The sequence below is a fragment of the Scardinius erythrophthalmus genome (genome assembly GCF_964197995.2).
Source record: "Scardinius erythrophthalmus genome assembly, chromosome: 5".
Classification (NCBI taxonomy): Eukaryota; Metazoa; Chordata; class Actinopteri; order Cypriniformes; family Leuciscidae; genus Scardinius; species Scardinius erythrophthalmus.
The window spans coordinates 24,148,396-24,175,830 of NC_138225.1; the positions used below are offsets into that span (position 1 = coordinate 24,148,396).

The following is a 27,435-nucleotide window of genomic DNA, read 5'->3' on the forward strand; positions in this document are numbered from 1 at the left end:
TTAATAATGAAAATCAAATTGAAACCAGACTGTTTAGGTTTATCCTAGCAGTTTTTATAACCTGAAAATAATCCTCAAAAATTTGTTAAAATAGTTATCTGTTCCTGTCTGTTGTTTGTGTGTTTGTCTAAATCCTTCCTTTTACAAACAATAACCATGAGCTTTCCACATTCTTTAGATAGCTCTACAAGAAAAGACAGGAAGCAAAAAAAGATTTTCCTTGAAATTTGTGTACATATGGAAATGCAGACTCACCCGTGCGAGTGTATCCGGCTCTCTGCTCTTCTCTCTGAACAGCTGGATGCTGCTTTGTGCATCTATCTGTGTGCCGTGTTTGACAGTCAGGCTAATAGATTTGGTGACGGGACAGATACGGAGCTGGTGAGAGCCGTCAGTCCATATCTGACACATCCACACTGGCCTCCATGCACTGCTACTCGAGGGACTGATCATAACACAGTCACAGGACACATGAAACTCAGCCCACACTGTACACTGGATCAATGACTGAGGTGACACATCAGTGATTAATGGATCTTTTTAAGATGTAATCTAATTATAGTATATTGTGTCAGGCTGGACGGAGTGACTCACTCTGATAGAGCGCTGATGAGCACTGGGTCTCCATGCTTCTGAGCCAGTGTGAGGGGACTCTCCCCTTCGTCATCGGCTATGGAAACCATCCTCTGACCTTCAGACTCCTGGAGGAGGAAGTGACTGAGGTGTGGGAACCCCAAACGTACGGCCACATGTAGAGGCGTTTCCCTGGGAAGAAGAACTGAAAGAGACAGAAAACGATAAGTGATCAGACTTGGAAATCATGTAGGTGAACAAGCATAAAAGGAGTTGTAGTACGTGTATGCATGTCTAATTCTCTTTCATTCTACACTCAGATTTAGTCCATTGTATAGTATAATTTCCCTGTACAGTTGTGGTTCTTAACCTTTTTGACTTGACGCCCCCCCCAAATAAATATAGTTTTTAATTGAAGAATACACAGTATATTATCACAGACAAATTTCGATTATTTGTATGTATGACACTAATTTTAATTACTACACGCTAAACCTACAGTAGTTCTAAAATGCCTTTTGCATTTCTAGAATAATAAAAAAAAAACATTACTTTACCTATGAAATTCCTGGCATCTCTAGATGCTGCCAGATGGAGGTTTTGTCAAATGTAGCCTAATTTTGGGGACAATTTTGTACCAATTATTATAAATTAGAAACCCAGTTGGCAGATCAGTGTAAAAATTCTGTATTTGAATTAGCACTCAGATACACACATAAGCCTATCTGTGCTTTGTGCTCTGTGTAAATTAGCAGTAGTCTGATAACAGGTTTAATGTCGTCTTAGTGGTTCTCAAACTTTTTGACAATATTTGAAGGTCCCCCCTCCACATTCACTATGATAGATCTGGCAGTTCTACAGTGATTATGACAAAGCAGATTGTTTTCAATCTTTTTTATTGAACTAATATAATTGTGTTAAAAATGTTAATTTAACATTAATTAATTAATTAATAATTAATTAATTAATTTTGTGATTTCATAAATGATGTTCAGTATTGCAGAATATGTTCTTCAATAAAAATAATAATGTTAATTATTATTAATATTAAATTAATAATAATAATTTAGATTAAAGTTAGAATATGTTAATAAATTAATAATAATTTATTAATTTAAATACTTTTATGTCATCCTGAGGCCCCCTAGTGGGCTCCGAACCCCTGGTTGAGAACCACTGGTCTAAGAAATAATTGACCATAATACCCTGGTGGACTCTCACATCGATTGCAGTTCAAACGGACAGCTAATCTCTGTGCGGTCCACATCTGGTCATAAACATGTGGTATGGCAAGCACTTTGCACATGGTCTCTGCAATATCTAAGGAAGACATGGCCCAAGGGCTAAACACGATACATGGAGGAGTCCAATCAGCCTGTTGGATGATTTGAAGCGTAGAATACACAAATTCACTTATTTAATTCAATCTGGCCCTTAAACTACAGCATGTGTGTGTGCGACAAACATTTAAGAGTAAGATGTGAAGATCCGAGTCAAAACCTGCTCATCAGGTTATCACAACAAACACAAATTCAGAATGATTTCCACCATGGACTCACAATAAGCAATCTTCATTTGAATGAAAATCAGGAGGTTCACGATACAAAGAATCAAGCGCATAAAGCCTTTTATAGGTGTGGGATTATTTTCTTTGTTCTTGCTCAGTGGAACTGAGGACAAGTTACTGGGTGTTGACAGACAAAATAAAGAGGGGACTCTAAACCGGACTGGTGTGTTTGTAAAACACAGCGCGCACACACACAGTAATTGACTGAACAGATGTCTATGATTATTTGCTCATATTGACGGTATAGTAGTTGAACCACTGTTCAAAGAGAAGTGTCAGTGAGATGAAGCAACATTTCCATAGCAAAAACATTTTCATAGTCAGTGCTTTGTGCTCTGTGTAAATTAGCAGTAGTCTGATACCAGGTTTAATGTCGTCTTAGTGGTTCTCAAACTTTTTTGACAATATTCGAAGGTCCCCCTCCACATTCACTATGATAGATCTTGGTTTACAATTTCTGCAAGTACATACTTATATATTTTGCAAGAAGTTGCAGAAACCGAACCAGTTATTTGTTAAAGATAAAGGATTGCTATTGATGTTTGTTTTGTTTGTTGGACATTGTGAAATGTAGCCTACAAAGTGAATTTTTCTAAAACTGTTTATCTCAGCAAACTTCCAACAACAATCCCAGGGGAATGATCAATCCCCGATCAATTTAAAGGATTAGATAAACATATTCATATCCAATATGAAAATGTCCAGGTTGTTTTAATACATTCAACATGGAATAATGCTTGTGAGATAAATTGCTGTTACTTTACTTTCGCTGAGAGTAGCAACTGAGAATGTTGCTAAAGAGTGCTGTCTTTAATTGAAGCTGACACACCATAGCAATGAAATTAACGCTAATTTGGCTGTGCAATTTACCGCAAACAATCACTAGTGTTATGTAAGGGGCCCCATGTGCACTACAGACATTCTTTAAATCTTTATCCCTTCTCACTGTTCAAGAAATTAGTTAATGTTCCATGATGGAATGGGCATATTATCAATTCTCACTCCAACAGAGCTCCAGAAAAAAAAAAAATATCTATATAGATATATTACATTTTAAAATATATTCAAAAAGAAAACAGTTATTTTAAATTGTGTATTTAAATATTTCTTTTTTTTTACACAACAATGTACATTTTAACATACAATCCAAAAATATGGAGCTAATTTCATTACAGAATGTTCCGCAGTGAACAGGTTTTTTATATATATATATATATATATACCAACATGCATGTGAGGATCAATCAGAATTATTTAATCTTATTTACAGGGAGTTTTAAGTGTCTAACTCAGATGAATTATCCTACTGTTATTAAAGCAATGTACAAATTAAAGCCAAACAGAAAGTAAATACACAAAGAAAGTGAATACACAAAAAGATTATCGATGAAAAATGTAAAACCTACTAATTTTTTTTTAAATACAAAGAAATAGAAAATGTATATGAAATAATCCATTCTAACAAAAACGGCATTGCTGCAACTGTGCTCTGAAATCTGGCCAGTAATATTAGTCATATCATTGTTCACCATTTAAGTTTATATCACTGTTTGTTTATATTGGCTGTCTGTCACATGAGAAGCATGCTCCTAACACTCATCCTCCTGATAAACTCTGACGCAATAGAGTTTCCTCAAACTGGAAATCCCCAATACACGAAAAAATATATGAGTTTAATCATTTAACATGCTGATGGCAAGATCATTTATATTATATTGTATTTGTATTGTATTATATTATATTACATTACATTATGCACAGATTTGTGGTAGTGAGCATTGGCCCAGGAACTTAAACCCACTCATCTTGATGAGTCTAGCTTCTAAGTGAATACAAAACACTATTAGTTAGAGTTACTCAGTTGTAACTAAAGGGCTGTTGAATTTAACCCTATCTTCCACTAACGAACCATAACAAACACTGTGCAGAGCTCTACCTGTTAGTTACAAATGGATAATGCAACCTATTCAAGCATTATCTTAAATGGCAATATGGCACATCTAAGATCACAAGAGGCTTTAAACATTTCAGAAAGGTGGTTATGTTTCCAAAACACAAATCACATGAATATAATCACAGACTGGATTATGGTGCTTTAAGGGTGCTCTTTTGTTCTGAAAGCTAATTTGTTTGAAGAATTTGAAAAAATGAAATTTGTAAAAAAAAAAAAAAACTATAACAGTCAGAATCTAGTGCAGTCAGGAATAAAACAAAGGTTAGCAGCTCTTAAAGTGATAAGAATGAGACAGTGACTGACCTTGCTTCTCCTGTCCAGCTAGGCTGTCCCATCCCAGAAAGTGCAAGTTAGCCAAGGCCTGTGTGATTTTTTCATCAGCAGCACTGTGTTGTTCCACTGTGTGCCTGTGCTCTGGAACACACTCTGGTGTTCCTGAAGCTTTGCTCTGGCTGAAAATCTGCTGCTCACAAACATTGTGCCCTTGTTCTGTCTCTGCTAGGCTTTCCAATGGAAATAACTCCTTTGGATCACAAATCCAATGTGTCCCAAGCTGTTCTAAATGATTCATCTCAGATGAAATCCTTTTCTCTGGGCAAAATTTCCTTAGGATATCCTGATGGCTGCTGGATGTCGAGGGTTCAAAGTTTATTAGCTGCTTCGCCACCTCTTGTGCCTCATCCTGTATGTATTCCAGAGAGAGCTCTCCTGAATGGCAGATGGGGCTGATGGGACTTCCGCTGTTCCTCGTGAAGCAGTAGACCTCCACAGATACTTTCTCTGGAACATTGTGACCTTGATGGAGAAAAGGGGAGACAGGTTAGGTAAGACAACTCATACACTACACTACACATGTTTATCTGGAGGTGCATTATAGTAAATAAAGGCTACAGGCTACTGAAAAAGGAAAGTCCTTTCTGGGGACTCTTAAAAACTAAGAGGCTAAATATTTACACATCACAGTATTGTCTTGTGTTACTGTCTTGATTCAGGTCACATCGCAAAACAAAAAGAAGATGCTATCAACACTGGAACTGTAAATCAGCCACTGGCTTTTTACTTTCACTGACACTTAAAACCATCGGGTAAGTTTTGTTTCCATAGAAACAAATGTATTCCATAGAAAACAAATTCTTAACACCTCACCATATACAAACAAGCATGCCAGTGATATCCTGGTTTCCATGTCAACAGGAAATCCTCTTACAGGCTTTCACCCCAAGGACATCAACTACAACAATAACTATAAAGTTTTAATAATCATTCTAAGACAGAGAGGAATGAGATAATTTCCAGAATATTTTGTCCCTGCTGATGAATGATAAAATCAGAATCCACCCGACTTTAAAGAATGTGAGCATTAGAAAGCGGCAGATGACAAAACTGCAGCACAAGCGTAGATTAAACAGAATGTTATTGTGTGCTGGTGTTGACTAATATATAAGTTACCATTGTAGTTATCGCTGTTGGTGTGAATAGGTCTTTACACATTCAACGAAAAAGTTTATGTATGACACCCTGTGACTTATTTAGTGTCTCACCAGGCACAGTGAATCTAAGTGAGCCGTGATCCTCGGCCCTGTGAGCTGTAGTTACATGGTGAAGGGACGAGCCCACAACGACCACATAGTAGTCCGCTTCCTCCTGAACACACGGAGACACCTGCAACTTCACAAAGACCTCCACCTGACCCTGAGAGAGAGAGAGAGAGAGAGAGAGAGAGAGAGAGAGAGAGAGAGAGAGAGAGAGAGAGAGAGAGAGAGAGAGAGAGAGAGAGAGAGAGAGAGCGAGAGAGACAATTACATCCACACATTATATTTTCTGTTACACACAGCATGTCATAATGGATTCTTAAAAAAAAAATATTTTAAAAGGCCAAATCTCTGGAAATGGACTGTATTTTTCATGCCAGTAAAATTCAATGAAATGTCATGTTAGCCAAAATGAAAATGAAAATGAAACTAAAAGATTGAGACTGAGAGAAGATCAGCAAGAGAGAGATTCTTGTTGTTGTTTTTTATTGTATGTAGCTTGTTAATGTTGCACACTGTAGATTGATACCATATAAGGGCAATCTGCACTTCCAATATATTTCATTTTGCAGCATTAGGTGAAAGAGGAGGATATGAAATGTTCTCCACTATCTCCAGTCTTTTTCATTTGCTCACTGAACATTAAGTTCCTACTGAAAGTTGTTTGCATAGAAATTTGGTTATACCACAGCAAATGACATAGCTAAATCATGATGTAAATTTAAAGCAAAAAAAAAGCATGCCTTAAAACCAAGTTTCCAAGTGCTCAATCCTAACAGATAGAAAACAAAACAAAAACACTCCTTTTTGGGCATTTTACAGAAGCTTTCTGTCCTAAACCCTCAAACTTGTGTAGATAGTGAACTGTGAAAGCAAAAAAAAGTAGCCTAATTGAACATGTTTGTAAAACAACAACAACAACAACAAAAAACACTATACTACTTATAAATACTGCATTTTAAGGATAAGTGTGTGTGTGTGTGTGTGTGTGTGTGTGTGTGTGTGTGTGTGTGTGTGTGTGTGTGTGTGTGTGTGTTCGTGTGTACCTACTTAATCATATTTTGGGGGCACATTTTTATCCAGAAGTGAGCTAAACCTGACAAAAATCTCCTTTTGGGAACAGCCTCATTTGTAAAATCATAATAAAGATAGTATTTATACAGTTGTAACCAAAATTATTCAACCCCCATTGCAAATCAGGTTTATTGACAAAAATCACACACTTTCAGCTGTTTGCAATTAACAAGTCAAAACAAGTGGTTTCCCCATTTTCAACTGAAAATGCAACTTGTAATGGGTCCTGCAGTCTCAAAATTATTCACCCATTTATGGCAAGCATCTTTAGTACTTAGTACACCCTTTTGCTGTCATGACCTGCTGCAAACAAGATGTATAACCAGACACCAGATTCTGGCACCATTTTCTGAGGAATCTTAGCCCATTCATCCAGTGCAATGGCCTTTCTGTGCTGCAACCGCCTTCTTCAAATCCCACCAGAGATTTTCTATGGGGTTCAAGTCAGGTTACTGATGGTCCCTGTAGAATCTTCCAGGACTTCTTCTGCAACCAAGCCTTGGTGGAATTTATGGTATGCTTGTGATCATTGTCCTGTTTGGAAAGGTCCAATGACGCCCAAGCTTCAGCTTCCTCACTGAAAGCATTGTTTTCTCCCAGGATTTCCTGATATAAAAAAATGAATCCATCCTGCCTTCCATACGCTGCAGGTTTCCAGTGCCAGTGGATGCAAAGCAGCCCCAGAGCATCACCGAGCACCACCATGCTTAACTGTAGACAGAGTGTTCTTTTCAGATGAAAAGAATACTCATTCTGCTTCATTCTTCTTCCTCCAGACATAAAACAATTGACCGAAAATAATCCTAAAACTTCTGTGGCTTATTTATATGATTTTGAGCAAATTGAAGCCGACTTTTCTTGTGCTTTTGGGTCAGTAATGGTGTACATCTTGGAGTTCTGGTATGCGATTAGTATGCACCTTACTGTGCAAGCTGAAACCTCAGTGCCTGTTGCCACCAAGTCTTGCTGCAGGTCTTTTGCAGTCACTCAATGGTTTTTCTGAACCTGCCTTCTCAGAAATCTGGTTGCAGCCGTTGATAGCTTCCTTTTTCTTCACCGTCCAGGAAGTGTAACCACTGTTCCTTTAACTTTGAACTTGCAAATTATGCTTCCAACAGTGTCTCTAGGAACATTTAGTGCCTTCGCTATCTTTTTGTATCATGTTCCTTGTTTGTGAAGGGATAAGATATATTCTCTTAACTTTTTGGACCATTCTTTTGACTTAGCCATATTTCTAACATGCAATCAAACGTGACACTCAAAAAACCTAGCCAGTTCAGATATTTCATGTGTTCTAGCTCAAGCACACCTGGTGCAACAAATGAAGCCCTTGATTAGTTGCATCAGGTGTACTTGAGACAAAACCTGTTTTGCAAATGTGTGCTGTTGTGAGGGATTCTATTCAGGGGGTTGAATAATTTTGAGACAGCAGAAGTCATTAAAAGTTGCATTTCAGTTGAATTTGGGGAAACCACTTGAAACATTTGTTATGTTGAGCTATTTCAATTACTTTTGTTTGATTTGTTCACTGAATACAGCTGAAAGTCTGTAAATTTTGCCAATAAACCTGATTTGCAGTTTTATTCAAAGTCAATGGGGGTTGAATAATTTTGACTACAACTATAAATATATTCCTGGTTCCTGGTAAAACCCTATGTTATGGGGACAAAATGTCCCAACAAAGATGGCAATATCTGAAATCCTTGTGGACATGTTTTGGTCCCCATGAGGAAAACACCTTATAAATCTGAGTGATCTTTCTTTGAAAATGTAAAAATATGCTAATATAATGTAAAGTAACATTTAACCAGGAAAATGTGACAACATTAAGCATAATGCATAAGCATGGTGGTGGTTGATGAGAGATCCCCTGTTATGATTAAGTGCTTTGGGTGTGCAGTAGTACATATGAAAGCGCTATATAAATAGGCCTACTTCATTCATTCATAACTGGGGCAACAATTTACATTTGATTTATTTAAAAAAACAAACTGTGAGAACTTTGCCTCTTCATTTCAGAACATCACTGCATACCATTGGTTTGTGCAGTAAAAAAAATCATTGTCTACTGAAAGTCTCAGTAAAACCCAACGTGTGTGTGTACAGTAATTCTTCATTTAAAGTATATCTGAAGTCTACACAGAGACTGAATGTTTATGTAAATTCTTCTTTTTTGTCTCCGATGCAGCTGTTGCAGATCAACAGTACCGTCAGACTGGCTCTATGAGAGACAAATGAACCGTCTGTGCTGGTATTGAGCCTGGTTATGAAACATTTGCTTTTTGTGAATTAAAATTCTTTAGGAAGTGTGTACAAAGTCTAATTGGTGGAATAAACTGGTATTGGTTTTTAGAATAAAGTTCAAATATGGGAATCACGAGGCTTTGAATAAACAGATTTTTGTTTATTTCATATTGGGAGTCATAACTGATGACAAGGTAATTAGGGTGATTAATCAGAGGCCGGTCTCATTATCAAAAGCATGAGCTCATGTATCTTGATTAGTATAGAGCTCAGCTCTATTGTTTCAGTGAATATCAACTATGAATAGTTACATTTTCCTCCTCCAATCAAAATATACAACCCCATGTTTTGACTGATCTCATGGAGGAGAAAATGTATTCAAATTATATTAACTTTTAAATTATTATCAAGTTAACAAATATTAAAGGCCAAATGTTTAACAGATCAATGGTTCATGTGTGACTAAATATGTTTGAAAATACCGTATATAAATACAACATTCATGATATTTACAGTATAACTATTCGAATGTACGTGACCTAATGGACAATATTTGATAATATTTTATGCTATGAAATGGACACGTTATGTTCATAAGCAATACTGTCTACTGACATGTATAAAGAATGGTATCAACATTACAATAAACAAAGAACAAGTGTGCTTGCAAGAAATGAAGAGTCACAACCAGAAGCATGGAAAGTTATACTGAAAGAAAACAGAGCAACTGTGTATATCAACACAAGCACATGAAAAATAACATATCCAAAAGCACAATCATCCATCATCAATGCAGGCATTCACACGCACTTACCAACACACACACACGGCCCACAGACATTTACTCATAATTCCACGCTTCAATTTCATTGAACAGACCCTGGATCAAAGAAACACCCAGTAAAGGAGGGAGGTTAACAGTAAATTCTGTCTCGCCGTGGGCATGTGTGACAAGGCACTTTTCTCTTTCTCCCTCCATTCAACATAAAGCCCCCGTATGATTGTTTGCCTTCCTTCACCAGACGTCTCCCTCACTTCCTGTCATTTAAGGGGCCCTGCAGAAATAGTGATGGAGGGAGAAAGGAGGGATACACCGCAGGTTTGGTGTGGGAATGAGGGAAAGTTAAGATCTTTCCTCTTTTCTCAGGCACTGCACTTCATAAGGGGATGAATGATTAGTATGGGATTCTCTCCCTCCATCTCTCTGCTCCTCCTATCTTTTCTTTCCTCACTCTGTCTCGCAACCGCACAGATTCAAAGCGTTCCTCTCTCCCCCCCCACACAATCCTGCTGTCTTTTTATAGCAGTAAAACTCTTAAATACTTAGTCTAACAGACCCATGTTTTAGTTCTACTTGGAAATATTATGGCTAAAATCTCATATCAAATGATTTCTATTTTAATTATTCCCATTTTTTGAAAATCCAGTAAATGAAATACTAAAAACAGAAAGGCACTTGATTATTTTATCGTACTATTTGGAAACTAAAGGAGTCAAACAAAGAGATACGATTACGGATAAGAAATGAATAAAAAGTCTGGCATCAGTGCAAAAACAGCTGCTTCGCATTGCAACACTTGAGTAAAAAAAAAAAAGCTAAAATAAATAAATCTCACACGCACACATCTTACAAATTTTGCTTCAAGAAAATGCTTGCTTTAAGGATGTTTAGATATTTTTACTGGCAAGACAAAATACTGATTTAGAAAATGATGGACATCAACAATATTTACTCAACCTCATGACTACATGTCATATATTGTATACAACAGATGGAACAGAGCAGTTTGCCAGTGCACATTTTGTCCTATGTTTAGTCTTGTTGTCATGCTGGCTTATTAACGAGGAAAAGAGTAGAAGCTGAATTACCGCAGTCACTCCTTGGATCGATGAGAGGATGTTATTGTCTCTAGCACCTGTTTAAAAACACCTTACTAATACACTGCTGGTCTCTATGGACAGCAGGTGTTTGTTCCCTTACCAATGACATAAGCACTGCCATCTGAGAAGGGTGTGTATGGGTTCTCATGTTCAAACAGGATTCGTGTTCAAATGCATGTTTAGGTGAGCATTGCTATTCAGTGTTGATTCTTTTCAGATGTCATTGCATATTACAATATCTTATCTGATCAACTACATTTATATCTAACAAAATAAAACACATTTTTTATGTGCCAAAGCTTTGAAACTAACATGAACATATTAATGGTCACTTATTTACTGAAGGTTCGGTCAATTGCATGTTTTCTTTTAAAATGAAACAACTCCTTATAATTCCTTCCCTGTTCTGTTCAGACAGGAACACCATAAATCATGATCAAAGAAAATCCCATAGGTGATCATCTCTAATAAAGAGGACATTTCTAGAAATACTATTTGAGCTCCCTAAGAAGATTATGCTATTTCACAGCTAGTCAGTAAAGCTGACATTAAATAATGACAAATATAAATGTGACATTTAATGATTAAAGCATATTATAATCGTATTGTATTATTTACATGGCACAGGGATGGGTTATTATTATACACCATAATAAGTGTACATCCATTAAACAATTTACGATCATAATTCTAACATTCTAAACTCCAAATTATAAAAATGTCTGTTTTGTTTATCAACAGCCTTTGCAGAATATGATCAAATGTCTTAAAACCTTTCAATATAAATTTATATGAATGAAATAAAATGCATACAATAAATTAATGTATAACACGCTTTAACAAAACAAAATCTTACACCCGGCGCAATGCAGTGCCAAGCGCAATGCAAGTGTTTTTATTTAATGTGAAATAAATATCATGCTATGACCTCTGAACTCTTGTATAGTGGGCTGTCTACTGGGCGAATGCTGTTTGTGACTGACCGCTTGTGTGTCTCAGCATTTTTCTGTGTGTTAAGATTTGCAGATAAGGAAATAGTTCCTCTCCTACTCTACTATTTGCTAACAGTTTGTTTTATGGATTGTGATATGGATACATTTTATGTTAAATAAATGATAAAAACTCTCAGGATCGATGTTATGTAGGGATTGTTCCTCTCAATCAATCAACATGGGTGGGCGATCTGATGATTTTATATCATAATCGATCTTGAAATGTCCACAATCTACTTTTCAAGCAAATCGTAGATATTGCGATCTTTTATGTCCTCGTAATAATGTTCAAATACTAGCCTGGGTGCCAGCCCGAACCCCGCCCACAACATTTTTTGGTCGGGAAGTTTCTTCTTCACATTCTGCCTAGAATATGAGTATGACGAAGTCAGGCTATTAAAATACAGCAATGACTGCCAACTAGATGGCTGTGCTGACTGACCAAATTATGTGTCTTTCATGCGTGCTGACACACTTGAAGAACAATTCAACAGCAGGAGTGCTGTGCGATGAAGCAAATTTTAGTTACGGTTTCAATTTTGGCTTCCAACGATTATGTAAATTTGATAATCCAGATAAAATTATCATTGTGCCACATGCCATTCCTTTCCTTTAAAGCGGTGTCCTTTTGCCCCTCCAAAACGTCCAAATCAGTGAAATCATGTCACATGACTGTTGTAAAATGCAGTCTACTGCGGGACATGCTTTAAGAGTTCAAAGAGTTATTAAAAGCGCATTAAACTGAGAAAGAGACTGATCCCCCTCAGCTTCTTGTATGTGCGCTGCGAGACTGAGTGGAACACGGACGAGCAAAGTATACTCAGCGTTTCAGGCGCACACCCAAACGGTCAAATATACACAAATACATGTGTCAAAATGTCCGTCTTGGTGAGTATTTACATGTCAGTTATGTCTTAAAGGAGTAGTTCACTTTTAAATGAAAATTCTGTCATCATATACTCACCCTCATGTTGTTTCAAACCTGTATGAATTTCTTTCTTCTGCTGAACAGAAAGGAAGATATTTAGAAGAATATCAGTAACCAGGCAGTTTCTGGGTCCCATTGACTTCCATAGTAGGAAAAAAATATACTATGGAAGTCAATGGGACCCAGAAACTGTCTGGTTACTGATATTCTTCTAAATATCTTCCTTTCTGTTCAGCAGAAGAAAGAAATTCATACAGGTTTGAAACAACATGAGGGTGAGTATATGATGACAGAATTTTCATTTAAAAGTGAACTACTCCTTTAAGTGAATAAACAGTTGGGAAAGAAATCAGATGTGTGTCATTATATTAGATCATGCAGTCTTAAAAGAAAAGACAAAATCACAACTTTAGTAGTTTTAATAAGAATCAATCTACATTTAAATTCATACAGTGAAGACTAACCAGTGTTTTAAAGTTTAACTCACAGGGTTTACTGACTATTTTGACAACTGATTGTTTAAAGCAATACTGTGTTGTTGTTTTTTTTTAACTTGTGCAAATATAAATCCATAGGATTGTTCCAGTCTGGATATTCTCGATAATACATCTCAAAATTGGGAAATTGGGACCATTCAGATCGTGGATTGTGATTGTTTGTTATAAGATCGTGATATGACATTTTGGGGAGATCACACACCCCTAATTAGTACTGACAGAAACAATATTTTAAGATCACATTTTTTGCTGTAATTTGACGCTAGAATACATCCTACATTAAGTTAAACTGACAAATAAACATTATTTTGCCTTTACATGTTAACCATAAATATTTATGTCATTGACATCAACCGTTCAATATGGAGTGTCTATTTACACTAAGTGCAAGTACCTAAGTACCTTGCTGGCAGAGGCTATTTACACCAACTCCTCCCACTGACGTCTAGTTGGGCCAGACAAAATTACGGAAGGATTACGCTGGATTGCCAACAGTAGCAATAGGGGTAAGGCGCATGGCAGAAAATGATGACGCAAATCAAACAGATTTCGAATCCGTCTTCTACCGAACTCGCTCTACTCCAATCAGAAAGACATTTACTTTCAATGAAAATCAAGATGTTCGAAAAGTGGAAATAAAAAAAAATATTTGAAAAGTGGAAATAAAGTGTCTAACGTGTGTTTAATAAAGTGTTTATCACTTAGGGTTAGGTGTAGGGAGGGCTTTATTGTCCCAATAAGGCAGCATCCATTTAATCATTTTAATAAATATAATCATTTACACTATGTTATTGCATACCGTTTAATGTGCAACAACACAGAGGTGCCAATAGTATCTGCCATTATTTATAAGTATAAATAGCATCTAACTACTATTTACACTTGTTGCAAAGAAAATATGGCTATTTTTACATAGTGTTAATAGAATCTTTCGTTATTTTTACTTAGTGTGGGTGCATATCGCTAAGAAAATGCTGCTATTTTCACTTTAGCAATAAATTCTATTTACACTGCGTGAATAGCAGCTATCACTAACAAAATATGCTATTTTCACTTAATGCAAATAGCCGCTGCCATATATACAGTATATATGTGATGGTTTTCAAAAAGACAAGCCACCTGACAAAATAGCTCAAGCTTTACTGACTTGCTATGAAATATGCAGTCTGTGCCAAGCATAATCTTCTTAGGGAGCTGAAAAAGTATTTCTAGAAATGTCGTCTTTATTAAGTTAATCACCTGTTGGATTTTCTTTGATCATACTGGTCCTGTCCAAACAAAACAGGGAAGGAATCTCAAAGAATGTGATATCTTAGAATATCTTTGTGGGATCCAAAGGAGGATAAAAATAGTATGAAGGATTTCACAAATTTAATAATATGAAATTAAATCATCTGATAAGGCAAACAACTGATAATATTTTTGATATTATAGAGAGATAAATATGATCAAATCTCAGTTGTTCAACTGAACATTTCTGGATAAACAAGCTTATTGGACTTGGTGGCCATCACATTAGAAAAATATTGTCAAATACAAGTCAATTAAAGCCTGCCACAAGTGCAGTCAGAGCTGATCGATAAGTGCCATTTGGTCAGCTAGCAACTGTTTGATATTGATGACATTATGATTAAGATTAACATCTCAGCACTCAGTCGTGGGGAGTATAAATTCCTATTACGTCTGCTTACATAAGGTTTATACAAAAGTGGGCAGGTTTATTTAGGTCGACACCAGCAAAAAAAAAAAAAATCATTTTGCTTTTATCTGAGCAGTTCAATGCATCTACATGATGTTGGCTAAATTTCATAGCCATGTTTAGTAGGCAAGTATTTAACCAGAACAGAGTATCGTGTGTTCATTGAGGAAATGCCTTCCATGCGATTCCAACTGATATCCAAAGCAGTACACAGGAATAGGAAGAACACAGTGCACAGAAATCTTTCCAAACTCATAGTGCCACGTGAGAGGGTTGTCCAAATAGTTCCCCAAGGCCTCCACATGACTCACAAGATTGCAGTTTTCCAAAGACGTCCAAGAATGAAGCGTCACAGTTCTATATGCTTTATGACAAAACTGAGCGAGTCATTCCAGCAGGCAAATGACCCACATGACTTAACACTTCACCTGATGTAAACATCTACCATCTGCTGGCATCTGCTATCAGTATTGTCCAGTGCACATAATGTACTTGTCTTCACACTATAACATTCAAAAGTTTGGGGTACGATTTTTTTTTAATGTTTTTTGAAAAAGTCTCATGCTCACCAGGGCACATTTATTTGATTATAAATACAGTAAAAAAACTGTAATATTGTGAAATATGTATAATGTATTTAAAAATGTAATTTATTGTTCTTTGGTAAAGCTTTATTTTTTTCAGCATCCTTACTCCAGTCTTCAGTGTCACATGATCCTTCAGAAATCATTCTAATTAGGGCTGTCACAATTCATTGATTAAATTCAAGTACTCGATTTAAAAAAAAATCCTAGATTGCAAATTACCTATATCTAACCGGCAAAATACCGGAAGTGGTGAGTTTAGAATCCATAAACCGCATCATTAGACAGTTTTCTAAGGTTGCAAGATCTATAACATACTATATAGCATAGTGCTATTGTGAATTCACACAGGCTGCGATTCAATCAAATAAATATATTCCCTGCAGGTTTAATATATATGCACTTTAATTATTTGCATGAGCGTAGGTTGCGTCTCAGAGTGGCTCAGTTCACAGTAAATTGCTGTTCCACACGAACTTATATCATGGAGAGTGTCTCTGCATATGCCGTGAGTTTGCTTATAACATCTCATCTAGGAACGTAATGTGCACCATTCCATCAGATTTGTAAGGTAGGCCTAGATCATATACAAACCTACGCTAACACAGGAGAATACATCAATATGTTCCTAAATATGCAAACTGTTCATCGCGATATCAATATAAAAGTTTGCATGTTTTGATGTCCACATACTCTTGCTCAAGAAATTACAGTGGCTGTAACAATTCTATTGTAAAGAAGTGGCCAAATATTAAAGATTAAGTGAACATTTGAATTAAATGTTGGTTGGCCAATATTAAACAAGGATTTGATTAAACAAGTTTGAAATGCCCAGCAATAAATATGGTTAACCTAAACTCCCTCTATTTGATCATATACTATCAGCACTCTGTGGTTCCCTAGCTGCAGTTTATTCAGTGTTATCAGGCAAAATACTGACAGATAAACACAGAGGCATTTTCCTAAATTCGGTTTGCTCCAGTCAAACATCAACAGAGCTCTCCTCACTTCACAGAGGAAACTGCACACAGAGCCAGACTTTACTATCTCTGTAATGATGTTTGGGAAACAAAACATGTCCCCATATCTCTGCTGTGCGCAACATACAGTAAGTACTTCTTATCATTCATAACTAGTCAAGAAGACACGTTTATATAATCCCTGCATTCTAACAGTTTAGACAAACCAACTCTAGTGTGTTCTAGTAGGATGGGATATGGTATTCATAGTTTAGACAAGAAAAGATGAAACGCTTTTCTTTTAAATGAAACTTATGTAATTTAGCTGTAAACACTTATATTTTTTACTTATATTTTATATAAAACATTTTAGTCAAAATCAAATAAAAGCAAAAATGAAAACATGCTAACTTAAGTGTCAAAGTATGTCTAAAAATAAACCATGGACATTATAGATCTACTGTAGTGATGTAATTTAAACAAAGTATCGATGAAAAGTTACTATGGCTCTAATGCAGTAGGAAAAAACCTTCTTTATGAAAAGTTGCTACAGCTCTAATATGGTTGGAAAAACACTCTGGGTTGTTTTCTTTACCAGGTGATTTGAAACGTGCTCTCCTTGACTGTGACTCGTTAAACATTCCTCTCATGTCTCCACACACCAGGTGAGACTCGGGTCGGGCCGACAATATCCAGACACACCCTGGCACACAGGGCCATGCTAGCACACACACACACACACACACACACACACACACACACACACACACACACACACACACACACACACACACACACACACACACACACACACACACACACACACACACACACACACACACACACAAACACAAACACTAACACACACACACACACACACACAAACTGAACACACTCAGATCTACTGAAGGAGCACACATGTTAATGATGACTGCATTTAATAGTCCACACCCACTCGCTTCATGGCAACAGAGAAGTTAAACCATATAGACTACAATGTTTGTCAGTTTCCTAACTCACACCCTTGAAGTAATGTTAACCACCTTATTCTAAAAACCAGTTGCTCATGCCATGAATCCATGGCTTGAAAATGCTCATTTTCTACCAGGTTTTAGGACGACAGACTTTGACTACAAAGGCAAAAAATCTGACATGAAAAACTAGATTTTACAATGAAACAATGTATCTCTATGAATTCTGTCACAGTCTTAAGTATTAATATATAGTCAGAAAGTGGAGACCCTTTCACTCCTAAAAGGTTTTTATTTCCTACTTAAAAAAAGTATAGTATAGTGTATAGTATAGTATAGTATATTTTTTAAGTAAAGTATATTTAAATTGTTTACTTTATTTTAATATAATAATATTTTACAATATTACTGTTTTTACTTAGCCTGGCAAGCCAGACCTACATCAAGATGTTGGGTCTGGCAACTCACCATAGACACGGCTCAATCCAAGGGGCGGGATAAACGGCTGTCTTTCAAATTCCCTCTGCACGCAATAGGACAGCGCTTCAACCAACCAGAGCGTTTTCCCAACAGCGGAGCTAACGTTAGTTGATAGATTCAACTTTTGCCATATCTGGCCGGCAAAACTACGAACATATCTTCCTTTTTTTAAGAATGACTTAAGTGCTGTTCTATCTATGCTCTTTTCTCAAAGAAAAACCTAACTCCAAGTCCTCCAGAGTCGCGGCCAAAGCCGATTCGAAAGACTGTTCTCCAGCAGCAGCCGCCATTCTTTGTTTTCAAGTGGCAGCGAACCGTCGCAACTCTGTCGTCATTATGTTAAGCCTGCCCCGCCTACTTTATACATGACGTGATTGGCCTGACCCAATTTAGGTTTTTGCAGCTCGAAAGTCAATGGAGAGTTGCTAGACTACCCTGGCTGCAAAATACATTTAGCTGCCGCTAGGGTGCGTCTAGATTTCTAGGCTAGTTTTTACTGGATTTATGATCAAATAAAAGGAGCCTTAGAGAGTGGAAAAGACTTCAAAACACATTTTCAAAATCTACTGACCCCAAACTTTTGAACAGTAGTGCACTCGATTCAAAATTCGACATTAGACACATTTTTGGTGTTAAACATACATTTGTGTTGTTAAGTTGCATCCATCTTTATGTGAACAAGAATTTATACTGTCTATGGCCGGTGCTGCATGAGTGACTTTGTAACTGATCTGTTAATAAAAACTCAACAGCAGCAATTCAACTACTAAAGTTTTGCTTTCAGTTCAAACATCAAATAAAACTGTGTGTTGAAAATATCAATCACATCACTCCATATCTGTTTGGTTGACCTCTGACTGAAGCAATCTGCGAATACATTGAGCAAATACAGGACACTGCTCCTCACAGTCAAATCAGTTCTTCTGAAACATATACAACCCCTTTGTTCGGTATGACCAGCTGATCAAAGAGCACATATTTTTGAAAGTAAAAAAACACACTCTCTCAAACACTAGGTACCACTTAGCTACAGGGGGCCAGAAACACCTGAAAGCATTTAACACACACACACATTCACATACACTAATTGCTTTTAGTTCCGAGTGAATGAGACTGTTTGTGTGCAGCGCCGTACTGGGATTTGAGAGTTGACACTATGCAAGTCTGCTATAACTCTCAAAATATCCCCTTACAATAACACATTATCCTCATTGCAGTCACACACACACCTTAAAAAGCTTACACAACTAACACATAGTGCCCCTCTTTCATAATGATGTCACAGAGAATGATTGTGCGACACTCTCTTGCACCCCACACACTGTGATTACAGCTGAGCCAGCAAATGATGAAGCTTCAGAATTCACAACAGCTTTCCTGTAGTCTTGGGATTAATGATTTGGGCTTGTAATAAAAAGGTTAGAGGTTTAAACCTTGCAAGAAGTGATCAAGGTTTTTACTTTTTACAGCAGCATTGCTCCAGTCAGTTTGGATAAATGTGTCAGCTAAAACGATTCAGTAAAGTAGTATAGAAAAAAAGACATGTAGATAAGAAAGATTATGGTTTCATGGGCCAAAGTCATGGGTTTGATTCCAAAACATGCACATACCGATAAAACGTACAGCTTGGTTGCACTATAAGTGGCTTTGTATAGTTGCCAAATGCATAAATGTAAATGTCATTGAAGCAACTTGACTGGAAATTCAGGCTGAGGGAGCTGTAAATAATTAGTGGAAAAAGACTGTTACAGTAGTGTAATGTTTTCTTAGGAATAATCTAAGAAAGTTAATGAAGGGAATAAACCTTAAAGACCCACTGAAGTGCCTTGAAACGAGCAGCATTGTTCAATGCGTTGAAGTAAACAGGAAGACAGGGCGGGACATATCAAAGAGCTCCTCCCCCTTTGAAAAAAAAAGCCAATAGCGTTTAGTTTATCACAGCACGGCCAGAGCCGTTGAGCTCGATGAAGCCACAGTTTCCTATAATCTCTAACTGTTTCTTCTCCTAATATCCTCCATATCGCTTTGAAATAAAGCATTCTGTGCATAATTCAGATGGGTCCGATTTGTTTTGAGGTCTGCGCCGACTCGCGCATTTGACCCGCTCTGTGTTATCATGTCTCTGGACCGGAGCAGACTGTGTATGCACTCTGGCGGTTCACGTGACACTAACGTGAAATCAGACTTCATTCGCCCCAATGGAAAGCATAATTATATTGTCTGAATTGTTCCCTATCCCCTAAATAATATATAGTGCACTATGTGCCATTCACCATGTAAAAAATAGTAAATGTGTGAACAAGTGACAGATTTTAGCCGCAGCATCAGTATCTATTTTTAAAGTGGGGGGCGGGACGCTTTCGATTCTAGAAAGCATTTGATTGGACAGAACATCTGATGAGAAGTTAAAGTGCAACGTGATGTCATCAAAATCACTGATCCATATTGGCGGGAGTGAGAGATTAAGTTTTGAATTCTTATATCTTCAACAAATTTTGTTGTTGCTTTGGACACGCTAGCTTATAAATAGCAGTAAGGCTAACATATTCATTCTAAAAGCCAAAAAAACTTCCATTTTGATTTCATGGTCTCAGCCACGAAGGCTACTGGAGGACACCCAGAGTTTTTAATCAGGGGAAAGGTATCATTTAAAGGGATAGTTAACCCAAAAATGAACAGTCTGACATAATTTACTAAAGGGGTAAGGGTGAGTAAATGATGGAATATCAAAATTGATATTACTTTTCTTTTCTTTTTTTGATATAATGAACATCGATGACAGAATGTTAATTTTTGGGTGAACCATCCCTTTAAGACATGACAGCTGTACTTATTTTAAAATAGAAAGGCACATTCATTAGACTAAGGTAATGAACAACATAGCCTAAACTGTACCATATAGCCTAATTTGTTAAACTTTCATTCCTGTTCTCTCTGATGTTTTAAACATAGTGCAAACATGATTATGAGTGACACTGTCTATACAATGAGCAGAATAGTTTCTCTCTCATGCCCAGTCATACGCACAGGTAAAGTCTTTAGTAAATGAGTTTTGTCATTTGGCACCCAGACTAAGAACATGACAGATCCTGAAAGAACAAGGAATCAAGGAATGAAAGGGTAAAATTAATGTTTAAAGAGTTAAGTTAAAAAGAAAGAAACAGGACATCAGGAAAACCAGAGAATAAGAGGGTGAGAGAAAGATATATGGAATAAAATGAAAATTGTTCTGTCAGACTCACATAAAGTGGCACCTCTCCCCTGCTGAGCTCCATTATAGCAGCAGCACCTGAAAGGAGAAAGAACATGTATAATACACAGCAAAGACACACACACATACAAACGCCACCTTAAACCAAACACAGCTGTAGAAATAAGCACAAATGAGCAGAACAGCCCCTCAAATGTGAGTGCTGCACGAGACCAGTTCATCTATTCATCACAAAAACAAAACATGGCATTTAACTGAACATTGGCACAGAGAAAGAGAATAAAGTACACAAGGAACAAAAAGGCCAAGAGAAGAGTATTTGACATTGCTTGCACTGTCCATTATGGCGAGTCATAAACAATCAAGCAAATATGAAAAAGAAGGACAATCACAATGATTTTATTTCGCTGACTCATTGAGTCACCTGACTTCTCTTTTAATTAGGCCAAATCCTCAGAGAAGGATGGGAACAAATACCTTGCCTTTTAATTGGGACATGTTCACATGGCTGTGCAGACAACAGAGGGCTTAATCTTTTGATCCTCCAAATGTCAGAACACAGCTTCCATCAAAACGCAGCCCTCTCTCTGTCTAGCTCACTCTCGGCCCGAGCACTGCTGCCATGTTCTCTCTAGCAGTCAACAGGTTGGAGAGCCGAGCTGATAGGCGATACGTCAACGTGCTTTAACTAAAATTGGTGAAATTGTTCTTTTATCCATTGAGTAAGCTGTGAACATGTTAAAAATGAAACTTGGAATGAGTTTTTTTTTTCAATTAAATATCCCTTTAATTTTTTATATTTTAAAAATCTCTTTAGTGACTTCAACATCAGTTTCATTCAATTCATTCAATCTTCATTTAAAAATCTGAGTTAGAATAATTTGCAAAGTTTGAGTTACACAAGTATAAACACTACAAGGCTGTAAAAGCAGAAGTGCAACATTTTTTGATTTTGTGCTAACATCACAGGGTACCTCACGATGCGATACGATACATGGCTCACGATACCGATAATATCACGATACAGCAATTCTGCGATAATCAATATATTGCTAGACAATCCTTTGATGATACATCATGATATTTGTCTGTTTGTATTGTGTTTTTCTTAGGCTAGTTAACTTATGTTCACGTTTCCCTCATTCAGGTGTTGAGCGCCACCTCGAGGAGCCACGAAGACGCTAGGAGCAGGAAAATCTATTTAGAGCGCCTTATTTTTTTAATTCAAATATAGATTTTTGGCACCAACGTATCAATTCTTGAGAAGTACAACGATATATTGCCCTATCGATATTTTGTCCCACCCCTAGCTAACAACAGACCTTATTTCAAGCATTTAACTAAAAACTCATTCAAAAACCCAGTGACTTTGTAAAGATAGAACTGGAAGTTCAAAAATACTCTTTTCCAGGTTTTAGGACTCATGTGTTTCTATGCACAGATGTAGTTCTAAAGTAAAAAACAAAACAATAAGATTGTTTATGACAATGTTCCTCTAATAGCATCAGGGAGGCTACCAAGCCCTACTAGTTTCTACCAACAGTCTTTATTTTTGGGAGTTAATGGTAGGGTTTTTGTTTGGTCAAGGTCACAATATTTTCAGACATTAGTTCTTTCTACGTCACATAATTTGGTGCGTCACATAATTTGGTGCGAATCTCAAAGGAAAGTGTATGTGTGAGACATTTAAAAACAAGATTCCTGTTTGTTGTTTCACACAAACGCTGGCTTAGTGGGTGACTTTTCATGGGACGATGGCGTCACCTGTAACTCAATACAGCCTACTGATCCAATAACGCATACACACACACAAACACACTGCGAGACAGAAACCATGCATACTGCATAGTTAGACAGAGACCAACATCCCTGGTGGACATTTCCCAAATGTATGTCGTATATTTGTTCAATAATGAATGAGTACATAAGGAAATCATAAGGCCAAGAGAGAAACAGAGATGGTTGTCCAATGGTTTTGTCTGAAGCTCAGAGACTCATCGACTCTGATCAACCATTAGATAGAGACTGAGCTTCTGTTACACAATCCCAACCAGTCAGGCCTTAAACACTGCTGTGAATGAATATCTTTTCTGTGTCTAAACAGCAGTTATCCAACAGGTGCACTGAAGTCCACTATGTAAAATTATGCTTCGTGAAGTCTTTGAGGCTTACTAGTTACTCATATGTGTTTTTCTTCATTTTAGTAGGAAAAACAATGATACCGTATTATCATGATCTCTCTCTAGCATGCACTGGCAGATTCAGTTTTACCTGGAAGGTATTAAAGGGGTTTGGAGTGTTATCAGGGCTTTTATGGTATAATTGCCACACCCTAAGTATGAATTAAAGGTCGACTTTACAGTACTAGCTAAACAGACTGCTTTTAAAACAAACATACACACACACACACACACACACACACACACACACCCAAGAAATAGATTTCACGAAACTATCTATCTCTAAAAAATAAGAGACAAACCGAATAAACAAGACAGCAGAGAGACAAAACACAAACAGAGTGAGTGAGCAAGAGAAAGACAGACAGAGAGACAAGGGGAGAGAGACAAGGGGAGGGAGAGGGGGAGGGAGAGAGAGAGAGAGAGAGAGAGAGAGAGAGAGAGAGAGAGAGAGAGAGAGAGAGAGAGAGAGAGAGAGAGAGAGAGAGAGAGAGAGAGAGAGAGAGAGAGAGAGAGAGAGAGAGGGAGAGAGAGAGAGGGAGGTGCCCTGAGTGACCCTTGTCTGCTTCAGTTTCTCTGGGTGAAATCAAGCTGCCTTCAGCCAGACGTGCTCAGATTCCACCTGCAGTCTACTGACACATGCCAGATGTCTTCTGTATCACTCTGTGTAACATTGAATCCATCACAATTACAACCCTTATCAGGTCGAAATGGTGGCAAAGAAAAATATGAGGTTTTCAAAATTTAACTAAAGTGGTGATGGAGTGAAACGTACACAAAAACTTTTAAAAGTTTGGTTCCCAGCACCAATGAATGAATCAGTGAGTGCATTTTAGATCTGACTTTTCAAGTTCAGAACAGTGTTGTTATCTTTAACTAAAACTGTTTTTTTAACAAAAAAAAAGCTACATAGATTTTTTTGAAACTAATAAACTTTTTTTAATAAAACTTAGACTAAAATTTAACTGAAAATATAAAAAAAGCTATTTTAAAATATCGATAAGTTTTAAGAAGATTTTCCCCAGTTTCAGACGAGGCTTTAGCCAAGACTAAAACGCATGTTTGAGCTGTTTTAACTGAAAGCATCTTGCAAGATGCACACTAGTAATGTTTTTGTTGTTTTTTCCAAGGCACGTTTATAAAAGCTACTCAAATGCCCTAATTGAACGAAGGCCAAATCCTGGCTTAATCTAAGCCCTGTCTGTGAAACCGGCCTTAATGCAAGTGCTTTTACAAAACTGCAAGCTTAACATTTATGCTTTTAAATCCTTCCCAAAATCCCAAGAAGTCCAATTCACTTTCATTGTAAGTGCCACACCATAACCTCGATTTTTAAGAAAATTAGGCAACAAATGAAATTATTTATGGTAATCAACATTATGCCACACAAACACTGTTGACTGAGCTTGACTCAGCTCAACTGGGAAAATTCATGTAAAATTAGATTTTCTATTAAACAACCTAAATGTGACTAGACTAACATTAGTCTTGTGGGATATTCGCTAGCTACCCTGTAGGCCCGTGAAGCATTCTTTTGTTGCCCCTGTTTGCTCAGTATTCAACAGAGCAAAGAAGAGAGACAAAGACTGATGAGGAGCGCACTTCAAAGTGCCTTTCATGCCAGACCCTCCTATTTCTCTTTCTCTGGCCTGAAAGTGAGGGCTGGGACTCTCTGGCCATGTCATTCATCCAGGATACAACAGGGGAAGGAGGAAGTCAAAATCACTCCTCCTGATTACCAGGACACAATGCCCTTGTCCCCTTTTCTCTCTGCGTCCTGCAGTTTGGCTCTACATCCACTAGCCTCAAGGAGATTTCTGTAAACATAATAATGGCTGCAACCCCAACATTGTACAATCAAGTGCTTAAAACACTTTTGATGACAGCTCTGCTTGCTACATGGCCACAATACTTGGGGTCACAATTTATGTTAGTATATTGTACCAACTAATTCACATTTAACGCTGCCAAAGGTTAGGGCAAGAGATATAGCCTAAGTAGGGTTTGGGTTAGAATCACTGCAGGGCTCCAAATATAAACAGGATATGAATATTGCATTTAAATATCACAAGATGTTTTGCAGAACAAGGGTTACCATCTAGTTAGTTATCCACTGCCTCCCTTGATCTCCCAATAGTTTCCACTGTTATGAGATTGCATTTTTTTTAGTAAAATGTTACTTAAAAAACTACTGAGTCTACTTGCTTCAAAAAAGTGCTCGATCAACCTTTCACAAAAATCTTTGTGTGGACATGAACAGATAAATTAAAGTCTAATTAGGGTGGTTATTCGATAATTTACACGAAATTAATACATACATACATATACCAGTTGTCTAATTAAATTTCTAAATCAGTATATTGGCAGTCTATCAGATAATTTACATGACGTTTCAATAATCATAATAACACCAGAACATTTTGTCCATGTAAACAGAGTCATTGCTACCGCTATTGTCATTATTGCAGTAATATGAATAGCAAACACACTGTTGCCTAAAAATGGTCATTTAAAAAAAAAAAAAAATACACTAAAAAACAAGTAGCCTACAATTGAAAACTTAAAGTTACAACCTGTGGTGAAAAATTCGTTGCACCTTTAACCACCGCATTAAAAAACTAGAAATAAAATGGCAGAAATTATTGACAAGTTAAATGGATGTAAACAAAGATGTTGATATAGCCTAATGCTGAAAGCATTTTACAGTGCGCTCCAGTTCCCAGTCAACTGACTACAAACAATGACAGCTTTCACTGGCGCTTCTTTTTCCGGACAAAACTTCACAGCAACTCCAAAACGTTTACATAAATATTCGAAGGCAAAAAAGAAAGAAGATCTGTTTTTAAAGCCGCGGGGAAACGACTTCCCTGTGCTTTAATGTAAACGCGTCCGCACCTGAACTACAAGACATGCGAGAACTCTTACCTCACTCCATACGAGTGTATTATCTTCAACTGCACAAGGTAACGCTTTCAAACGCTTTCACGGCCGGTACATCCGTGTGCGTGACTTGCACTTGTACAGTGCCGAATGTTTTGAATGGGCACAGAGCGGTTGTGGATGCGCCACCGGTGCTCACACTCTTCAACACCCGCCGTGTGTGATGATGGCCTTGCCCACCAAAGAGCACATTAACTAATCCTACTACGACGAGGGGTTGGCTCATGAATATTAAGTAGGACACTTGACTGGACCCTGCTGAAATGTAACCAAGCAACGTCAGTATAAAGAGATAAACCTTTGTCATAGTAGGACTCGTTCATTCAAATAGGACCGCGAGAAAATTGCAACAGAACACTCACGTGTTTAGGGACCATACATTGTCTCTGGCTGGTTTACCTAAGATTTTTTGATACAATGTTACAATCACATTTTGTATAATTATAGTAGGCTACAAACTAAATTTACGCAGTAGGCTTTGTATGTCATTATTATTCATGAATAAACATGTGTAAATGTGCCAACAGTATTAATAACAATGTTTTTAAAAGTATGCTCCTTGTCCTTATTAACATGTTTTGGCAATCACATGGCATATGATATATGTACATTTGTAATGCCTTTTAAAACACAAAATTGGTGAAGCAAAAAGGTGTCACGCATCAAATAGTAGGTAAAGAACATAAAGGTTGTTCCCTTCTATTAGCCTACATGCTGTTTTTAGGACCAAGCCAGTGATGGAGACCACAGTTAAAAGTAACCTCTTTGTTTAAGCCAGATATGATCTATGTTAAATAACAAAAATCCTGTTAACACACTTGTGAAACAGATATCACAAGTAAATCCTAAATCATCTAACACCTACTCTTCCTGGTTGGTATTGATAAAAAAAGGACACGTCAAGAAGCGTCACTCCTAAAGTCAAGGGATTGGTTTACCTAAAGTGCCCCTGGCAATTGAACAGGAAATGGAGAGGAAGTCAATCAGTGTGCCCACCCTTCCTGTCTGTTCTTCAACAGGCTGGACTGAGTCCAAGGATCACAGACAGAATTTTACCAGAAAAACCCAGCAGAGGTTAAGAGTCTGTGTGCTTCAACTATTTACAAGTAGAATACCACCTAGTGGTCTATCAGTGACAAGCTGGAAGATGTTAAATGATCCTGAAAATA

General features: G+C 37.2%; 1 protein-coding gene across 4 annotated transcripts in view; it reads right to left on the reverse strand.

Annotated features, from left to right (window-relative positions):
* Nucleotides 1–26,474, reverse strand: part of arhgef28a (Rho guanine nucleotide exchange factor (GEF) 28a) — a 73,788-nt gene extending 47,314 nt beyond the window's left edge. For all 4 annotated transcript variants that reach the window (XM_081366486.1, XM_081366487.1, XM_081366485.1 and 1 more), the window contains exons 1-6: nt 26,252–26,474; nt 21,178–21,224; nt 5,636–5,786; nt 4,398–4,889; nt 595–778; nt 256–445 (exon numbers count right to left, since the gene is read on the reverse strand). In XM_081366486.1, the coding sequence (XP_081222612.1) occupies nt 256–445; nt 595–778; nt 4,398–4,889; nt 5,636–5,786; nt 21,178–21,210 (1,050 nt within the window). In that variant the 5' untranslated portion in view covers nt 21,211–21,224; nt 26,252–26,474. The remainder of the gene's footprint in view (nt 1–255; nt 446–594; nt 779–4,397; nt 4,890–5,635; nt 5,787–21,177; nt 21,225–26,251) is intronic.
* Between the last annotated feature and the right edge of the window lie 961 nt (nt 26,475–27,435).